The 16143-nt window shown below is 38.5% G+C and overlaps 1 protein-coding gene across 2 annotated transcripts in view; it reads right to left on the reverse strand.

The window, feature by feature from the left end:
• hook1 (hook microtubule-tethering protein 1) overlaps nucleotides 1–16143 on the reverse strand; it is a 79022-nt gene that overhangs the window by 47017 nt on the left and 15862 nt on the right. For both annotated transcript variants that reach the window (XM_059984304.1, XM_059984305.1), the window contains exons 5-9: nucleotides 14266–14398; nucleotides 12556–12623; nucleotides 9568–9627; nucleotides 5673–5756; nucleotides 604–761 (exon numbers count right to left, since the gene is read on the reverse strand). In XM_059984304.1, coding sequence (XP_059840287.1) covers nucleotides 604–761; nucleotides 5673–5756; nucleotides 9568–9627; nucleotides 12556–12623; nucleotides 14266–14398 — 503 coding nt within the window. The remainder of the gene's footprint in view (nucleotides 1–603; nucleotides 762–5672; nucleotides 5757–9567; nucleotides 9628–12555; nucleotides 12624–14265; nucleotides 14399–16143) is intronic.

Genomic DNA, 16143 nt, shown 5'->3' on the forward strand with positions numbered 1-16143 from the left:
CAATGGGCTAAATAGCCTATTTCTGCTCCTATGTCATATGGTCTTATAGTCTTACAGTTAGGTTGCCTCTTGTTGAAGATGGCCATAGCCTAGCACCTCTTGTAGCCAGATTATTACTTGCCAGCTTTGCCCAAAAGTTATCTAGGTCCTGTTTCATGAAGCCATTTTCATGTTTGAATGAAACAAAATCTAGATAACTTTGAGACAAGGGTTCTGTGAGCTAAGAAGTTGACAAAGGAATTGAGCATTGTGTAGTCATCAGTTAACACCCCCGTCTCTGAGCTTATGATGCTAGGAAGATACTTGTGGGCTGCCCGCAGCATAATCCTTAGACTGTGTTGGTTGTTGATACAAATGATGCATTTCTCTGTATGTTTCGATGTCCCTGTCACAAATAAAGCTAATATTTAATCTTCAATTGATGAAACAGCAGAAAATGGGCTAACATTGCCCTGAGGAGCCCCTGTAGTGATGCCCTGGGATTAGGGGCATTGACCTTTGACTTCAACAGCCTTTCTCCTTTGTGAAAGGTTTGGTTCCGATATTGATGTCTGCATCTCACGTTTACTGCACAGATTAAATGAACCAAAATGAACCACAAACCTGTAGTTCTCTTCTTGCATTTGTTCAAGCTGAAGTTGAACATTAAAGTACTTGCTTGCAAGCTGTGGGTCATCAAATGCATCCATCTGGTGTATTTTCTCTGTTAGAAGGCTATTATCAGCCAACAAACTGTTTCTTTCTTCTTGTAGAGCAGAAACCTAAAAGTAGTTACATATTTTTGACATGTTAACAATTTAACTCAAATACCTAAATCTATTTACATGGATTAATAGTTAATACAAAAATAATCAATGCAATCTCCTGAATAATTGGATTGTCCGAAGGGTCCGCGAGACATTCACTTGGATTTTGTTAATTAATTTCCTCAAAGTGTTTGCTTCCAGTTCTTTCCCTCTGCATTCAAGAAATTACATGGCTATGAAGAACAGAACATTGTGATGGCAAGAAGGTTTGTTTGCCCAGTAATATCATGTTTCCATGTAACAGTGCCTTGCATTGTTGTTATTGTCTTTGCCAGACAGCTCTAACAGTCACATCCATGACCAAGTCAGCCAGCATATGGAAGGTGTGGGTGTTAATTATAGGTACACCTTGGGTGATTACAACAATAGCACTATTACAACAATATAGAACCAAGCATTTGGCTAGATTTACAAAGCACTACTTCCATGGACAATTATCATTAATAGTACACTTTTGAAGAAGCAAAATGGCATCTTGCAGCTTTGCCTTTTGCAATGAATCAAACAATTCCATTCAAATAAAGTGACAAAGATCGAGTTGTTCTCTCCATTCTATGCAATGGCAATAGTCTCTTTAAAAGGTGATCAATAAAACTGTTTCACAATACCATGAAATTTTTCTTGAACTGAAGATATCACACTAGTTACAGTTCAATTGTAGAAAAGTCATGAGGCATTAAAAATAACTTGACGTTGCATTTCATGGAATGTTGTGATTTTTAAGGAAGCCATTCAGCTTACTGTGTCAAATGAGGATCCTCACAGTTTGTTTCCAGACATCCTCTCTGAATTTCCTTCTATTGCTTTCTCCCTCCTGTGACCAACTACCATATAAGTGCATCGAGACAAATTGTCACAACTATGCTAACTGGTAATATGCACAACATTTTGAACACATTGGGTAAAGAACTTCATCGGATTAACTTATCATAAGTCTAGTAGAAATTCAAACAAAGATGGGGGCTCTCCAATATTTGTTTACATTACCATAGTTTCAATCAAGGCTAGACATATTTAAGGAAAACAAAGGGGAAAGCAATGAATGAATCACAGAGTATGATCTTAAGAAGTAATAAATAATGGCCTCTAAAATAATTTATTTATGTTTAATATTTTAGAAATAACTTCTGTATCATGGCAAATCACCGTAGACAACAAATTTGGAATCACAAAAGGAACACCAACATAGTCAGATGAAATAACATAAAATAAGAAGCATATGTAGGTGTAGCCCATTCTGCCATTTAATAAGCTCTTTTACCCCAGAGCCTCTTTTCTGCACTATTCTTGTATTCCACAATTCCTTAAGACTTATAAACATTTTGACCTTGGTCCTCAACATATATCTTGGGTTAAAAATTCATTGTGCTTACAGTGAAGAAATTTCTCCTCATCTCTGTACTGAATGATAAGCATTTATGTCGATACTGGGATCTTGGTTCTGGACACCACATCCAGGGGAAACAGTTACTTTGCATCTATCCTGTCAAGCTCAGCAAAAATTTTCAATCTTTCAATGAGATCCCCACTTAATCTTCTCAGCTTAAGAGAGTACCAGCCTCATCTAAATTAATCTCAAATCATTTAAATTAATCTCCGCTTGTCTCAAAACACCGTTTTTCAGACAAGTACCTCATTATTTCTTCTCCCTGTTTGCCCAACTAGAATTCAAATATTGTTGATTTCCTTGCATGGGTACATGGTGTCCCAATTATCAAGATTTATGGCACTTTCCTTATAATTTGATAAATAAATTGAAGTGTACAATTTTATCTTAACAAACTGTTGTATTTCTGAGTTGAAACTCAATGCCCAAAGTACGTTAGAAAACTCTACACTATCCATGCTTGACTTTGTATTATGAATATACGGCAACATGTACATCTCTATCATATGACCATACCCTAGTAGCTACAGAAAATACAGTATACATTTTGCAGATATGATACTAATGGCCAATTTGCCATTCTCTTTATATTTTTCCCTATTCCTCTTGCCATTAGGATAAAACTAATTTGTTTACAAAATTAAAATCAGTGCCCTTTGTGGGCTCCAACAGTTCTTACATGATTCTCAGTCATAATCTTGATTTATGGCATTCATTTTTCTTCAGTCATCAATAAAATCATTTTTGTGAATAGCCATTACACTCATTCAATTTTACTGCTTTCAAAGAGTTTCAAAATGACGTAATAATGAAAATCAAAAAAGTAACCCAATTGAAATGACTTCTAGCAAGATTGCATTGTGTATTACAATTAATAAAGTAAATCCAATATTAAATATAGCTTGGAAAACTTTTCATTTTAGCCAAATCATATTTTTATGTGGGCTACAATTGAATTGGTAAAGCATGATGTCATGACACTGACTGGTGCAGCAATATCTGCTCAACATTTATTCTCATTTCTGAATGATGTGATGAACATCTGAATTTCTAAATAAAATGTGCAGAACAAAATAAAGGAGGAATATCCCTTTAATAAACAATTTCCACTCATTTTGGAATCTTTTTTCTTTAAAAATACTGACTTCCCCTTTCCCTGTGATTGTGTATGTGATGTGCTTAAAATCTTGATGTTAATATTGGGAAAGATACAGGAAATGCATTAGAGGAGCTTGATATGTCCCCAGGCCTCTCCCCTTCTGCACAAGGTGAAAAGAGTGTTAAGTTGACTGTGAAGGGGTTGTAGTTAAACGCAGGTATATGTATTTTCATTTTATCCTCATCTCCCAGGCAGCAAGGGTCATGTTATGCATTGTGCAGTTGTGTATGGATGTACTAACACACTACCTCTAATGCATTAAATATCATAAGTAGACAAATGTTGCTTGCTTAATTACCAAAGCACCTCAAAAAGATTTTTTTTTTGATTTTTGAAATTCTATTTAATGTTAAGACATTTTAAAACAATGCAGCTTTTTTTCCGTATCTGGAAGTGTTCCAATAAATGCTAATAGGGTCCTAGAAAGCATCCAGACATCAGAAGATCCAAGAAAAAATGACCCATCCAAGAATTCAATAAGTATTTACATCTTATTCTGGTGAAACGAGTGATCTGCTAAAGCTACAATCATTCACAAAGGGAGCTGTTATCAATAAACTGCAGGTTTCCTTTCACTCTTTTCATATGAAGATGTGGGGACCAAATACTGTAGGATAGTCACCTAGACTATTAGACAGCACCTTTAGAACTCATGACCTTTGCCAGATAGAAGAAAAAGGGTAGCTAAAGTATGGGAACATCTATGCCACATACTATATATACTTGGAAATATACCAAACCACCCCCCTTCACCCTCAGTAGGTCAAGATCTTAGAATTCCCTCACTAACAGTTTTGTGAGTATACCCATACCACAAGAACAATGGCAGTTCAAGAAGGTAGCTTTCTACCACCTCTGAAAGGCAATTAGAGACAGGAAATTAAATATTTGCTCATGTCTACATAGTCCATATCACTGGATTAATACATAATAAAAAATGCATGGAGATACACGGCACAGAAAGCGAACATAAGATCGTTGATTCTGACCAATGATCAAGCACCCATTACATTAATCCCACACTATTTTCCTATTTTATTCTCAAAGATCCCCATCCAACACTAACTATCATGTTAGGATAATTTACAATGGTGAATAAAGCTACAGTCCTGAGTTTGGAATGTGGGTAGAAAGTAACGTGCTCAGTGAAGCTCTCAAAGCAACAAGGAAAATGAGCTAACTCCATATGAAGAGTACAAATTGCCACTGGAGCTGTGGGAGAGCAACTTCACCAGTTGTGCTGCTGTGTCACCCATACATAGATAAAATAACACATAAATGTTATCCAAGGTCTAGTGGGGAATATGATAAAGCATTTGTAATGCACTCACCCTTCAAGCTTCTGGGCCTCTTGAAAACCATTCTGACTAAAGCTCCTCCCAAAAAATGAGTCCAGTGAAATGCAAGAAAATGAAACTTTGAGGAAAACAAATTTCCGAGGTGGCTTACAGCATGAAAATGCCAGCACAATGCAAGTATACATCAAAGATCAAATTTCAACCTCTTCTTCTTGGTGCCTGTGATTACTCATGAAGTAACAAAATACAGTGCTCCCAAACCATTGGTTTTGCTTCATTTCCCAAGGCCATACCATTCCTCCTCCCTTTCCTTGGTCCAATACAGATTAATGAAGCTACCATCAGATTCAGGTAGAAACTTTATGAGGCTTCCCTTCCATCAACAGATCAAACAAGGTGTTGGATAAATAGGAATCTATTTATTTGTTCCATCAGAACAAATAACCGCCAGATTTCCACACCTCAGCCTTGTAACTCATCACTGCAATTTTATATATTTTTAAATTTAAGATAATTAGTTATAGCAAAAACATAGCTGCACCTCATATTTCATAGTACTATTTATAAATAGATATTAATAGTTCAGCATTTAACTGGTACCGTACAAGGTCAAATACATTTCTGCATAAGTGTTATATTAAAATCATGATATAGAAGCAGAATTAATTGCCTTAGCAAATAAGCAGTAATCAAATATTCTTCAATGTAATCAGAATGCAAATACAAATCAAAAAGAACACAAGCATTTCATTATTCTCACCAAACACTCATTTGAGGGGTAATTATTGTTTCATATGGACACTGGGCAAGTAACAGCTCAGCTATAACTGAAGAAGCAGAGTGGCACCTCTTTCCAATCTACTTTATAGGCTTTTATAAACACAAAGATAACTGAACGTTATTTTTTCTTCCTTTCACATCTTCACTCCCACATAATCTAAGATTGACATTGGCTGAACACACGGATGTATAATTACAGTCATGGTTGAAGCTCATTATAAAGCAGCTTTCCGTACACTGACCTGAGCATCCAATTCCTGGCACCGCTGTGCCAACTCTTTCTTCTCCACCAAAGCCTCATTCAGGTCTTCTAAGGAATGTTGCAGCTGAAAACATAAACTACAAATATTCCTGCACTTTTTACAAAGAGGAAGGATGTATTCCGTCAACTGGCAGTCAACATTAAAACATTTAATTTTGTAATTATAAGTTAGAAAAGGTCATTACAAATCAACTTTTCTTTAAACTTTGTGCTTCTCTACTGCCTGACTACATGCTTTTATACAACTGAGTGTGCTCAGACTCAACAGTAAAAGATTTCAGCAAGACCAACATTGGACATTATTAGATTGCAATCACTAATTTCATCAAAAGTAGAAACTTTTTTGTTTTCTTAAGCTTTATGCCTCCTAGTGGCAAGAAAAATAATTTTAATTTAAATTACTGCTTGCCTATTATTCCATTAAAGTAGCAACACAAGTCTTCAGGGCATCAATGAAGGTGCATAACATGCTTACCTTCACTGGCTGGGACGTCATATTGCAGCCACATTGAACTTCGGAGAACTAGGTGCAATTCTGTTTGCACAGTACAGAAGGGATGTGGAGACTTTGGAGAGGGTGTAGAAGAGGATCGCCAGGATGTTGTCTACAAACTAGAACATTCATTCTGAATATATTTCTACTTCTACCTTCTTTGCAATTAGTTGCTCTGAATGAAATCCCCATTCTCTCTAATCTGTGATGCCCCTGGTGACACAGGTAATCTGTTCCATAATTGCAGTGCCTTTTAAATTCTAAAACACCATCCCTGACAGACTACTGGACTCAAATTCAAAAAAGAACCACCCTTGATTCACCCCACCACAACATTCCATTTCCTTCTAATATCCTGGAAGACTGACTCAAAAATTTAACTTGAATATCAGATTCAGATTCAGTTTGTCATTTAGAAACCACAAATACAATGCAGTTAAAAACTGAGACAACGTTCCCCCAGAATGATATCACAAAAGCATATGACAAAACAGACTACAATAGAAAATCCACATAACGTTTGGCAATCCCCAATCCAGAGTCCGGAGAGGCTACTGCATATTAATATTGCACTACCATCTAGCGCGTTCCCTGGAAAGGAGCTCCAAATCCACCAGACAAAAACAAGACCAAAAACTAAAGCTACAAGACCTGCACAAAATCACATAATTACAACATATAGTTACAACAGTGCAAACAATAACATAATTGATAAAAAAAACGATGGGCACAGTAAAAATAGTCCAAGATGTTAAAGGACTATAAGTTCAAAAGAAATCACCACAGTTTCCACAAGTCCCCAGGGTCCCGACAGACTCGCCATCCCACGCCGGTGGCAGAAGGGAGTACCCCCACTATGGACTTCCAAGGCGCCACCCAACTCAGCCTCGCAGACGCAGCACACAATGGAAACTCCGTCGAAACCAGCCTCACAGATGCAGCACACACCAAAAGTGACCTGAGTCCATCGAAAGGACTCCGAGTCCGTTAAACCTTCGAGCCGACACAGCTTCTCCAAGCATTATCCTCTGCCAAGCGTATTAAGACGGGCCCATCAATGGCCATCAGCAACGCGACCCCGAGGACTGGGGGCCTGTTCTTCCCAGCAGAGTCCCGAACCTCACAGCAGTAGCAGCAATGAAGAAGGACTTCCTGGAGATTTCCTGATGTTTCTCCATGCTCCCACGTCCATTTTCAATCAATTATGATTGCGCACGGCACCCCACTTCACAAATAACAGATAATCAGTTCCAGAGTGGCCGCTGCAATCTGCGTCGCGCCACCATCTTATCAAAGTTAACCAATACCCATTGTCAAGAGTGTCAATAACTAGCATGAATAACATCAGAAGGCAGCACGAGCCAAATTCACACGGTGCCTCTTTTGATTAAAATTAACATTGACATGGCAGAGTTCATTTGGTACATCTATGCTGAGAAGGCATTAGCAGTATCAGAGCTGGAGAGGAATGTATCATTGAAAAATATTTTAATGACTAAATCTTGATTATCTGAATTCATCCAAAATTATTTCAAGAAATTAAAGATATAGACTCAGTGGCTACCTTATTGGTACACCAATATCTAATCAGCCAATCATATGGCAGTAACTCAATGCATAAGAGCATCAGAGCTGGTCAAGAGGTTTAATTGTTCAAACCAAACAACAGAATGGGAAAGAAATTGATGAAACAATGTACAGGGAGGAGGTCAAACACCTAGAGAGCTGGTGCAGTGACAACAACTTGATGCTTAATGTCACCAAAACCAAGGAGATGATCGTCAATTTCAGACGGTCTCAGCCTGAGCACACACCACTCAGCATCAGTGGCTCCACAGTGGAGAGAGTGGAAAACATCAAGTTCCTTGGGGTGCAGATCTCGAACAATCTCACCTGGTCCAGGAACACCACTGGGATTGTGAAACAAGCCCAGCAGAGATTGTACTTTCTGAGGAAGCTTAAACAAGAATCACTCCCCACTAACATCTTAACTACATTCTACAGAGGCGAGGTTGAGAGTGTGCTGACCTTTTGCATCACAACCTGGTCCTCCAGTTGCAGTGCTGCCGACAAAAAAGCCTTGCAGAGGGCGGTTAGGGGAGCAGAGAAGGTTATTGGGGTTTCCCTACCTTCTGTCCAAGACTTCTTTCAGAGTCGATGCCTCCAGAAGACACGGTACATCATTAAAGACCCCTCACAACCTTTCCATGAACTGTTTGTTCTTCTGCCATCAGGTAAACTTTACAGAAGCATCAAAACTAAAACCACAAGGCTACTAAACAGCTTCCTCCCACAGGCAGTCAGACTGCTAAATAGCTGCTCTACCTGACTCTGCTTTGGACACTTTTAACTTGCACTGGACACTTATAACTTGTTTTTAACTGACACGTGGTTGTTGTGTTTTACTATTTATTGTTATGTTTATTATTTAGTGTTGCGCTTGTTATGTTATGATTGCACTGCTCCTGGGAAACGCTGTTTCATTCTGCCCTGCAGAGCTGATGTATGGTTAGAATGACAATAAAAGTTTTTGAATCTTGAAATATATTCTAAGTGACTTTGTCTGTGGAATGACTGCTGCTGATTCTTTGGGCAAAAACATCTTATTAATGAGAGAGGTCAGAAGAGAATGGCAAAGCTGGTTCAAACTGATAGGAAGACGACAGTAGTTCAAATAACCAATGTTACAATAGTAGTGTGCAGAAGAACATCTCTGGACACACAGCATGCTGAACTTTGAAGTAGATTGACTACAGCAGCAGAAGACCATAAACTTACATTCAGTGATCGCTTTATTCAGTGCCTCCTTTACCTAATAAAGTGACCACTGAGTAATGTATTTGCAGAATCTCTGCTCCACCTTCATGTCTGCATTACCATTCTATCCTTGTTGGAATTCCACCTGCACCCCTGACCATCCCCATGTTGTAGATCTTCTCCTTTGTCAAAAACCAAGTTTCTTTTAATTTTCCCTCTCCTACCCAAATTATATGACTCATATCTAACTGCCAGTCTTTATAATGCACTAACATATTTGCTCTTTACTAAAAAATTGTAACAGGAATTCAAGTCATTCAATTTAATGACTGCTTGCTGAAATCTTTTTGGTCGGTCAGTCAGTGCAGTTCTGCTTTCTATCATTTCATGCTCAAATTAAAACGCTTACTTTCAAAAAAAGCTTAGTGCCATCAATTATTTTGAGTCCACATGCCTGAGAATAGAGCTGATTATAATAATTAAAATATAGAGTTTTAATTAACTTTAAAAATATACTACTGTTTAGGTTTTACAGGAATGGCTTAAACCTAGATTTGTTAGAATAAATTCTGGACATAATAATCAAATGTAAGCCAAGTAAAATTTAATCATATTTTCTAATTACCTGCTGTTCCAAATCTCCAGATGCTTCACCATATAGTCCTGGCAGTTCTTTACTCATGAGCTGCAATGCAAAGTTGACCAATCAATATACTGGCTCCCTTCATTGTGGGCACTAGTCTCACTATCAAGGTGGTGCCTCACGAAGGTGGCATCCATTTTTGGAGACCATTAACATGTCCTCTTCTTGTTGTTGCCATCTGGAAGAAACCTTAAGGCACACACTCAATGTCTTAGGAACAGCTTGTTCCCCTCCGCCACCAGATTTCTGAATGTTCCATGAACCCTGCCGCACTATTTTGCTCTCATTTTACACTTTTTTTTTCCAAATAAAGGGGTTGCTTGGGAGTGTGGCTCAAACGACTGGAAGGGCTTGTTCCATAATGCATCTCTAAGTAAGTAATACATTTCTTGCTGTAAATTAGAGTATTTTTTAATGTATTGCTCTATACTGCTGCCACTAAACAACAAATTTCATGACGAATGTCAGTGATAATAAATCTGATTCTATGTCATAATATGATAAGTTAATAGTTCTCTTCGCAATACCAGATAACGTAAATACAAAGTACATACCAATACAGAAAGTGCTCTGTAGCACCAGGAACATCAACACGCATGAGGGACTGTGGCTGGCAACAAAGACTAGGAATTTCTGAAGATGATTGGAAGGGGAACAGTGTTTTCATTATGGATGATTTGGGATGTGATAGGTGTTGCAGTGGTAGTTACTCATATCCTCATCAGCTAATTTAGAGTATGCTAATTAATCTAGATGTCAATATCAAGTCATCAAAGCACACAACAGGCATGCCAATTTAGAGGTCCAAATATATGATTTAAAAAACCTGTATCTGTTCCAATTAAAGATGGAAGCAATTTGTTTTTTTAAAAATTGAGTTTATGCATCTCATTGGTGATTTACTACTTTTTATTTATTGTGGCAAAGATTTACCAAATGTCAATTGTTTTCCCATGGTACTCATCAATATTAGTAGCTTTCTTGAATCTTTAATAATGTTTTTTAAAGAAACATGCTTACATAAGTTCCAAACTGTTATTTTTGTTTTAAAAAAAACAATCTAGGTATCTACATTAGAACTGATATTTCACATTTGCATTCACCTTTTTACATTTCAAGAATGCAATATCCAAGAAAACTGAAAAAGCATTTTTTGTTTAATCTTCTTTTTGCATGCTCTTTCACTATATTATGTGTTTTCTGATAAAGTATTTTCAGGATTTTGTGATGTGCATTTTTTTTTACTATAGTTAACGGAACACAAACAAGATGCTGGAGAAATTCAGCAGGCCAGGCAGCATCTATGGAAATGAATAAACAGTCAATGTTTTGAGCCAAGACCCTTCTTCAGGACTGGAAAGTAAGTTGATAGGTGAAGCCAGGTGGGTAGGAAAGATAAATGGCTGGAAAGGAAGGAATCTGATAGGAGAGGAGAGTTGTCCATAAGAGAAAGGGAAGGAGGAGGAGACCCAGTGGGAGATGATAGACAAGTAAGAAGAGGTAAGAGACCAGAGTGGGGAACAGAAGAGGATAGGGAGAAGGAAATTATTTTTTATTGTAATGAGAAATCGATATTCAAGCGATCAGGTTAGAGACAACCCAGACAGAATATAATGTGTTGCCCCTCCATCCTGAGGGTGGCCACACCTTGGCATATGTTGGAATGGGAATGGGAATCGTAATTAATATTCTTGGCCACTGGGAGCTCTGTTTTTTTGTGAATGAAGTGGAGAAGCACGATGAAGCAGTCCCCCAATTTACAACAGATAATGTAGAAGAGACCACATTGCGAGCACCAGACTCAATATTAACAACCTTAGCAGATTCGCAGGTGAAGTGTTGTCTCACCTGGAAGGACTGTTTGGGGCCCTGAAAGGTGAGAGAGTGGATGAATGCATTGGTGTAGCACATAGGCCACTTGCAGGGATAAGTGCCGAGAAGATGATCAGTGGAGAGAGACAAATGGACAAGAGAATCACTGAGGGAACAATCCCTGAGGAAAGTGTGGGGGGAGTGTGGATGTAAGATATATTTGGTAGTAGGGTCCCTTTGGGATGATTGATGTTGCAGAGGATGATGGGAAGCTCATGAGGTGGCAGGTCATTGCAAGAGAAACTTTATCACTGTTAGGAAGGTGGGAAGATGGGGTGAGCACAGATGTTCAAGAAGTGGAGGAGATACAGTTGAGAGCAGCATCGATGGTGGTGGAAGGGCAACCCCACTCTCTGACGTCCTTGTGGTGAACTATGTGCCTGTCGGGACACGCCCCTGCTGACTGCTCCTGTGGCTCCTCCCACAGGCCCCTGTATAAAGGAGATCTGCGGCCTGACGCTCGGCCTCAGTCTCCAAGACATTGTATGATAGACACTCACTCCTGGTTCCTTCTTCCAGTCAATAAAAGCCGATATCTCGCCTTACGTCTCAGTGTGAGTTATTGATGGTGCATCAGTCCTGAAACAGAATGCTGCATCCTGGGAACAGATATGGCGGAGGTGAAGGAACTGAGAAAAGAGAGTATCATTTTTACAGAAGAAAGGGTGGGGAGAGGTAGTCAAGATAACCGTGGGAATTGGTAGATCGATAAAAGATGTTGGTCGACAGCTTGTCTCCATAAATGGAAACAGAGAGATCAGGAAAGGGGAAGGAGATGGCAAAAAATGGTAAATGGTAACAGAAGTATATTGTATGCAGAATGTTTTTTCCACTGCTATTCTTTTTCCAAATGTGGCCTCTATTGATGCAGATAGCATTAATAATGCTGCACCATCTAAGTACTTCACTAAGGCACCTTAGGAATCAAGCACACTGACATAGGGTTGGAGTCGCAAATAGCTTCAATAAGGTAAGGACAGGTTCCAAGTTAGACCTTGTCATTCTATCCTGATCCCCCTCAGCTATGAAAGGTTATTACATTCAACAAACTATTGCCTGCACTAAAATCATGATACACTTGGATCTGTGTTTCCTTACTTCTTGAATGGCGGTCATCACATTATGTTGCACAGACTCTTCCAGTGTCATTATGATCTGGATGTGCTCTGTAATTAGAAGATAAATATTTTCAGGTACCACAGTTAAAAATGTATTTCTTAAATCTTTATCGTTCACTCAGGAATTTTTTTTAATAATTCTACTTGTACTGTGTATTTAAAAATCTGAAGACAGCCCGTGAGGGTAGGACAGACAATGTTGTCTAAATGGACTTCAGTAGAGCATTTAGCAGGGTCTTGTGAGGTCGGCTTTCCCAGAAGATTAATTCACATGAGGTTCATGGTGAACTAGTAAAATAGATAAAAACTGGTTATAAACAATAGAAGGTAGTGGCGGAATGGTGTGTTATTGATCTGTAGATCTGTGATCAGGTGATTTATCAGGATTTCTGCTATTTGCAATACATATTATAACTTGCATAAGTTATTTACTGATCAACTGAAAAATGGTGGAGCTTTGTGCATAAAAAGATACAGTAAGATACAGATCAGTTAGATATTTGGGAAGAGAAAAGACAGCTGAAGTTTAATCTGGAGAAGTGGGATGTCAAATGTAAGTGGAAATTATACAGTACATGGCAAGGACTTTAGGAGTCTGATGCACAGAAAGATTATGAGGTGCAAGTCTATAGGTCTCTGAAGGTGGCACATGCGAATAGGGTGGCCAAGAAGGCACACTGGATCTTTGCCTTCTTCAGCTGGGGTACTGCATATAAAAGTTAGCAAACCTTGTTACAGCTATATAAAACTTTGGTTGGTCTACATTTGGACTATTATGTTCTGTCCTGGTGGCCAAAGTGCAGGAAGGATGTGGAGGCATTGGAGAAGGTGCAGAAGAGGTTCTACAAGATGCTGCTTGGGCTGAGTGTATTAGCTACAAGGAGAAGTTGAACAAACATAAGTTGTTATTCCTGGAGGATTGGAGATTGAAGGGAAAGCTTATCTGAGAAAATAACATAATGAGAGGCTCAGATAGTCAGAGTAATTCTCCCAGGGTAGAAAAATCAAACACTAGTGAGTGGGGGCAAGTTTAAAGGAGGTATGTGAAGAAGTTTATTTTATAGACTTGAGAGTGGCAAGTGCCAGAATAAATGGTAAAAGCAGATACCATATCAACATTTAAGAGGTAGTTGGACATACATATATCACAGGGATAGAGGGATATGGGTCATACATAGGCAGATGTATTAGTTACACTGACATAGATGTGATGGGACAAAGGGCCTGTTTCTATGTTATGCTGCTCTATATTTTCTGTTGGATGACAAAAAGTTGATGTCCAGACACTTGGTGCAGTTTCAACTCCCAGTTTGCATTAAACCAACAGTTATCTGCCAACGTGTCAGCAAGACTGATATGCTTGAAATAAGTTCTCTCAGTCAGGAAGAGTATTCAATAGCTACTGTAGCAACTGTGCACATGTGTGGGAATGCTGTATAAACAACATCACCTCATTTATGATGTTCCCACTGTCTAGTTGCCAGAACCATCTGAGCTTACACTAAAAGATACAGGCAGAGTTAAGGATTTTCCTAAAAATTATATCTCAGCATTAATCAATTTCTTCAGGAGTTGGGTAGGTGAATTAATGTGAAATGTCCTTTTCTATATAAATACAGCCCTAAGGGAGCACATACAACTGATTGCAATGCTCTGAAAAATCAAAATTATAAATGTTCAATACACATACCCTCTTTCCTCTCACAGTTTACCGCACACCCCAAAATCAGTTGGAGCAATCTGCCGAGTCCCACTACATCGACATGATCTACAATCAGACTCAAATCTGGGTGAAGAGATTCTGCAATCTGTTGACCGAGTACCTGCAAATTGTTTTCAATTACTAATAGTGTAGCTGTTAGACATGTCATCTCTTGTACAAGTGAAACAAATAATTCTCAACTGTCTATCAACTATTTAATTGACACCAAACACACCTGAACTTTAAGTGTTCAAGATGGTGCTACCGAACGCGTGCAACAGCCCACTAGTAGTTCAAAAGGCAATAAATTCAACTGAAACCATTACTAATATCACCTTTTATGAAGTAAATTGTGAAAAATTATCATCATAAACAATGAAAAGGCAAGCGAAGGCAAAGTGAGTTCGAGGGATGAAATGCCCTGGTACTTTGTAGAATTGATGCAAATGGAGTGAGCCATTCAGAGCAGAAAAGCCAAGGCAGCAGAGTTTTGATCCCCATGGACCAGATGTGAGGTTGGATCGCTCTGGGTGCTGAGCCGATTTGGAGAAATTAAGGGGGGCTTCAGGCTAGGTGGGAAAATCTGGGCCCGGAGTGATTCACTATGTGATGTGCTCTAGGCCTGGATGGTGTGCTTACGGCAGTGGTCCCTGGGTCCTGGTGCAAAGTATGATATGGTGTTTGGACAATCTAAACGATACATTGGAAAGGCAGGGATCGGGGGCAGGAGCGGATTTCACTCACTCCTGTGAACGTTCACTTCTCTTTCCATGACTATGGAGAGGCTATGAAAACTACCCCGTGGCTGCAGTGCTCTATGTCCACTAATATGATGGTCTCATACCAAGGCATTGGGCTTGCTTCGGGCTGCTCTGGGGTTTAGATCTGAGGACTCACTGTAGTTCAGTTCTATTGTTTGCATGGTGTGTGTTCTTCTTCCACTTTTTCTGCGCATTGGGTGTTGGTCTTTATTTTTAAATTGTGTTCTTTTGGGTTGTATAATTTATACATTCTTTGATATTAAATTTACTTTGAAATCTTGAACAGATGAATCTCAGTCCATTTGCAAATATACTATTGAAAACAGAATGAGACCATCCAGATCTTTAAAATACAGATTTAATTTGAAAACCTGTGCTAAATTAATTGAAGTTAGAAATCAAAAAAAAAGAAGAGTATTAAAATAACTTCATTAAGTTGTTAATGACTAAATGGAAGTTATGCATGTATGAACATTTGGAGAATATGATTAGGTTCAGCAGAAATGGCTCCTACATTTGAATGTAATCTGTTATCATTTACAGTTTAGACTCCAGATGAAGAACAGCCATCTACACAGAAAATCCCCTCAAAGCATTCAAACCTTTACCTTTAGAAAATCAAGGATGAAAATAATGTTTTTAAAAGTAGTAGTCTCCACTTGGAAAGATAGATGTTTTGTTTTAAAGTCCAGTCTTAAAACTAATTTCTTCTGAATATAATCCCTTCTACAGATGAGGTACAGAATTCATACACAATTGTTGCATTTCTATAAAGAGTGGAAGCCTAAATGAGCGGAACTTATTCAGACAAGCAAACTTCCTGAATTCTTCAATTATCAATATATACTTTCTGATATTTGGATTTTTCATTCTTGTAGGTTGAGAGCAAAGGGGTGGACACAGAAAGCTTGGAAAAGCATTATGGAAAAAAAAAGAAAATTGAAGAACTATTATCCCCTAATCTGGGATTGCAATTGGTTTCATTATTGACACATTTTATAGGTGCAGAGACGATTTACTAGGATGTTACCTGGGTTTCAGCAATTAAGTTACAGAGAAAGGTTGAACAAGTTAGGTCTCTATTCATTGGAGCGTAGAAGGTTGA

The sequence above is a fragment of the Hypanus sabinus genome, chromosome 11, assembly GCF_030144855.1.
Source record: "Hypanus sabinus isolate sHypSab1 chromosome 11, sHypSab1.hap1, whole genome shotgun sequence".
In the NCBI taxonomy this organism is placed as follows: Eukaryota; Metazoa; Chordata; class Chondrichthyes; order Myliobatiformes; family Dasyatidae; genus Hypanus; species Hypanus sabinus.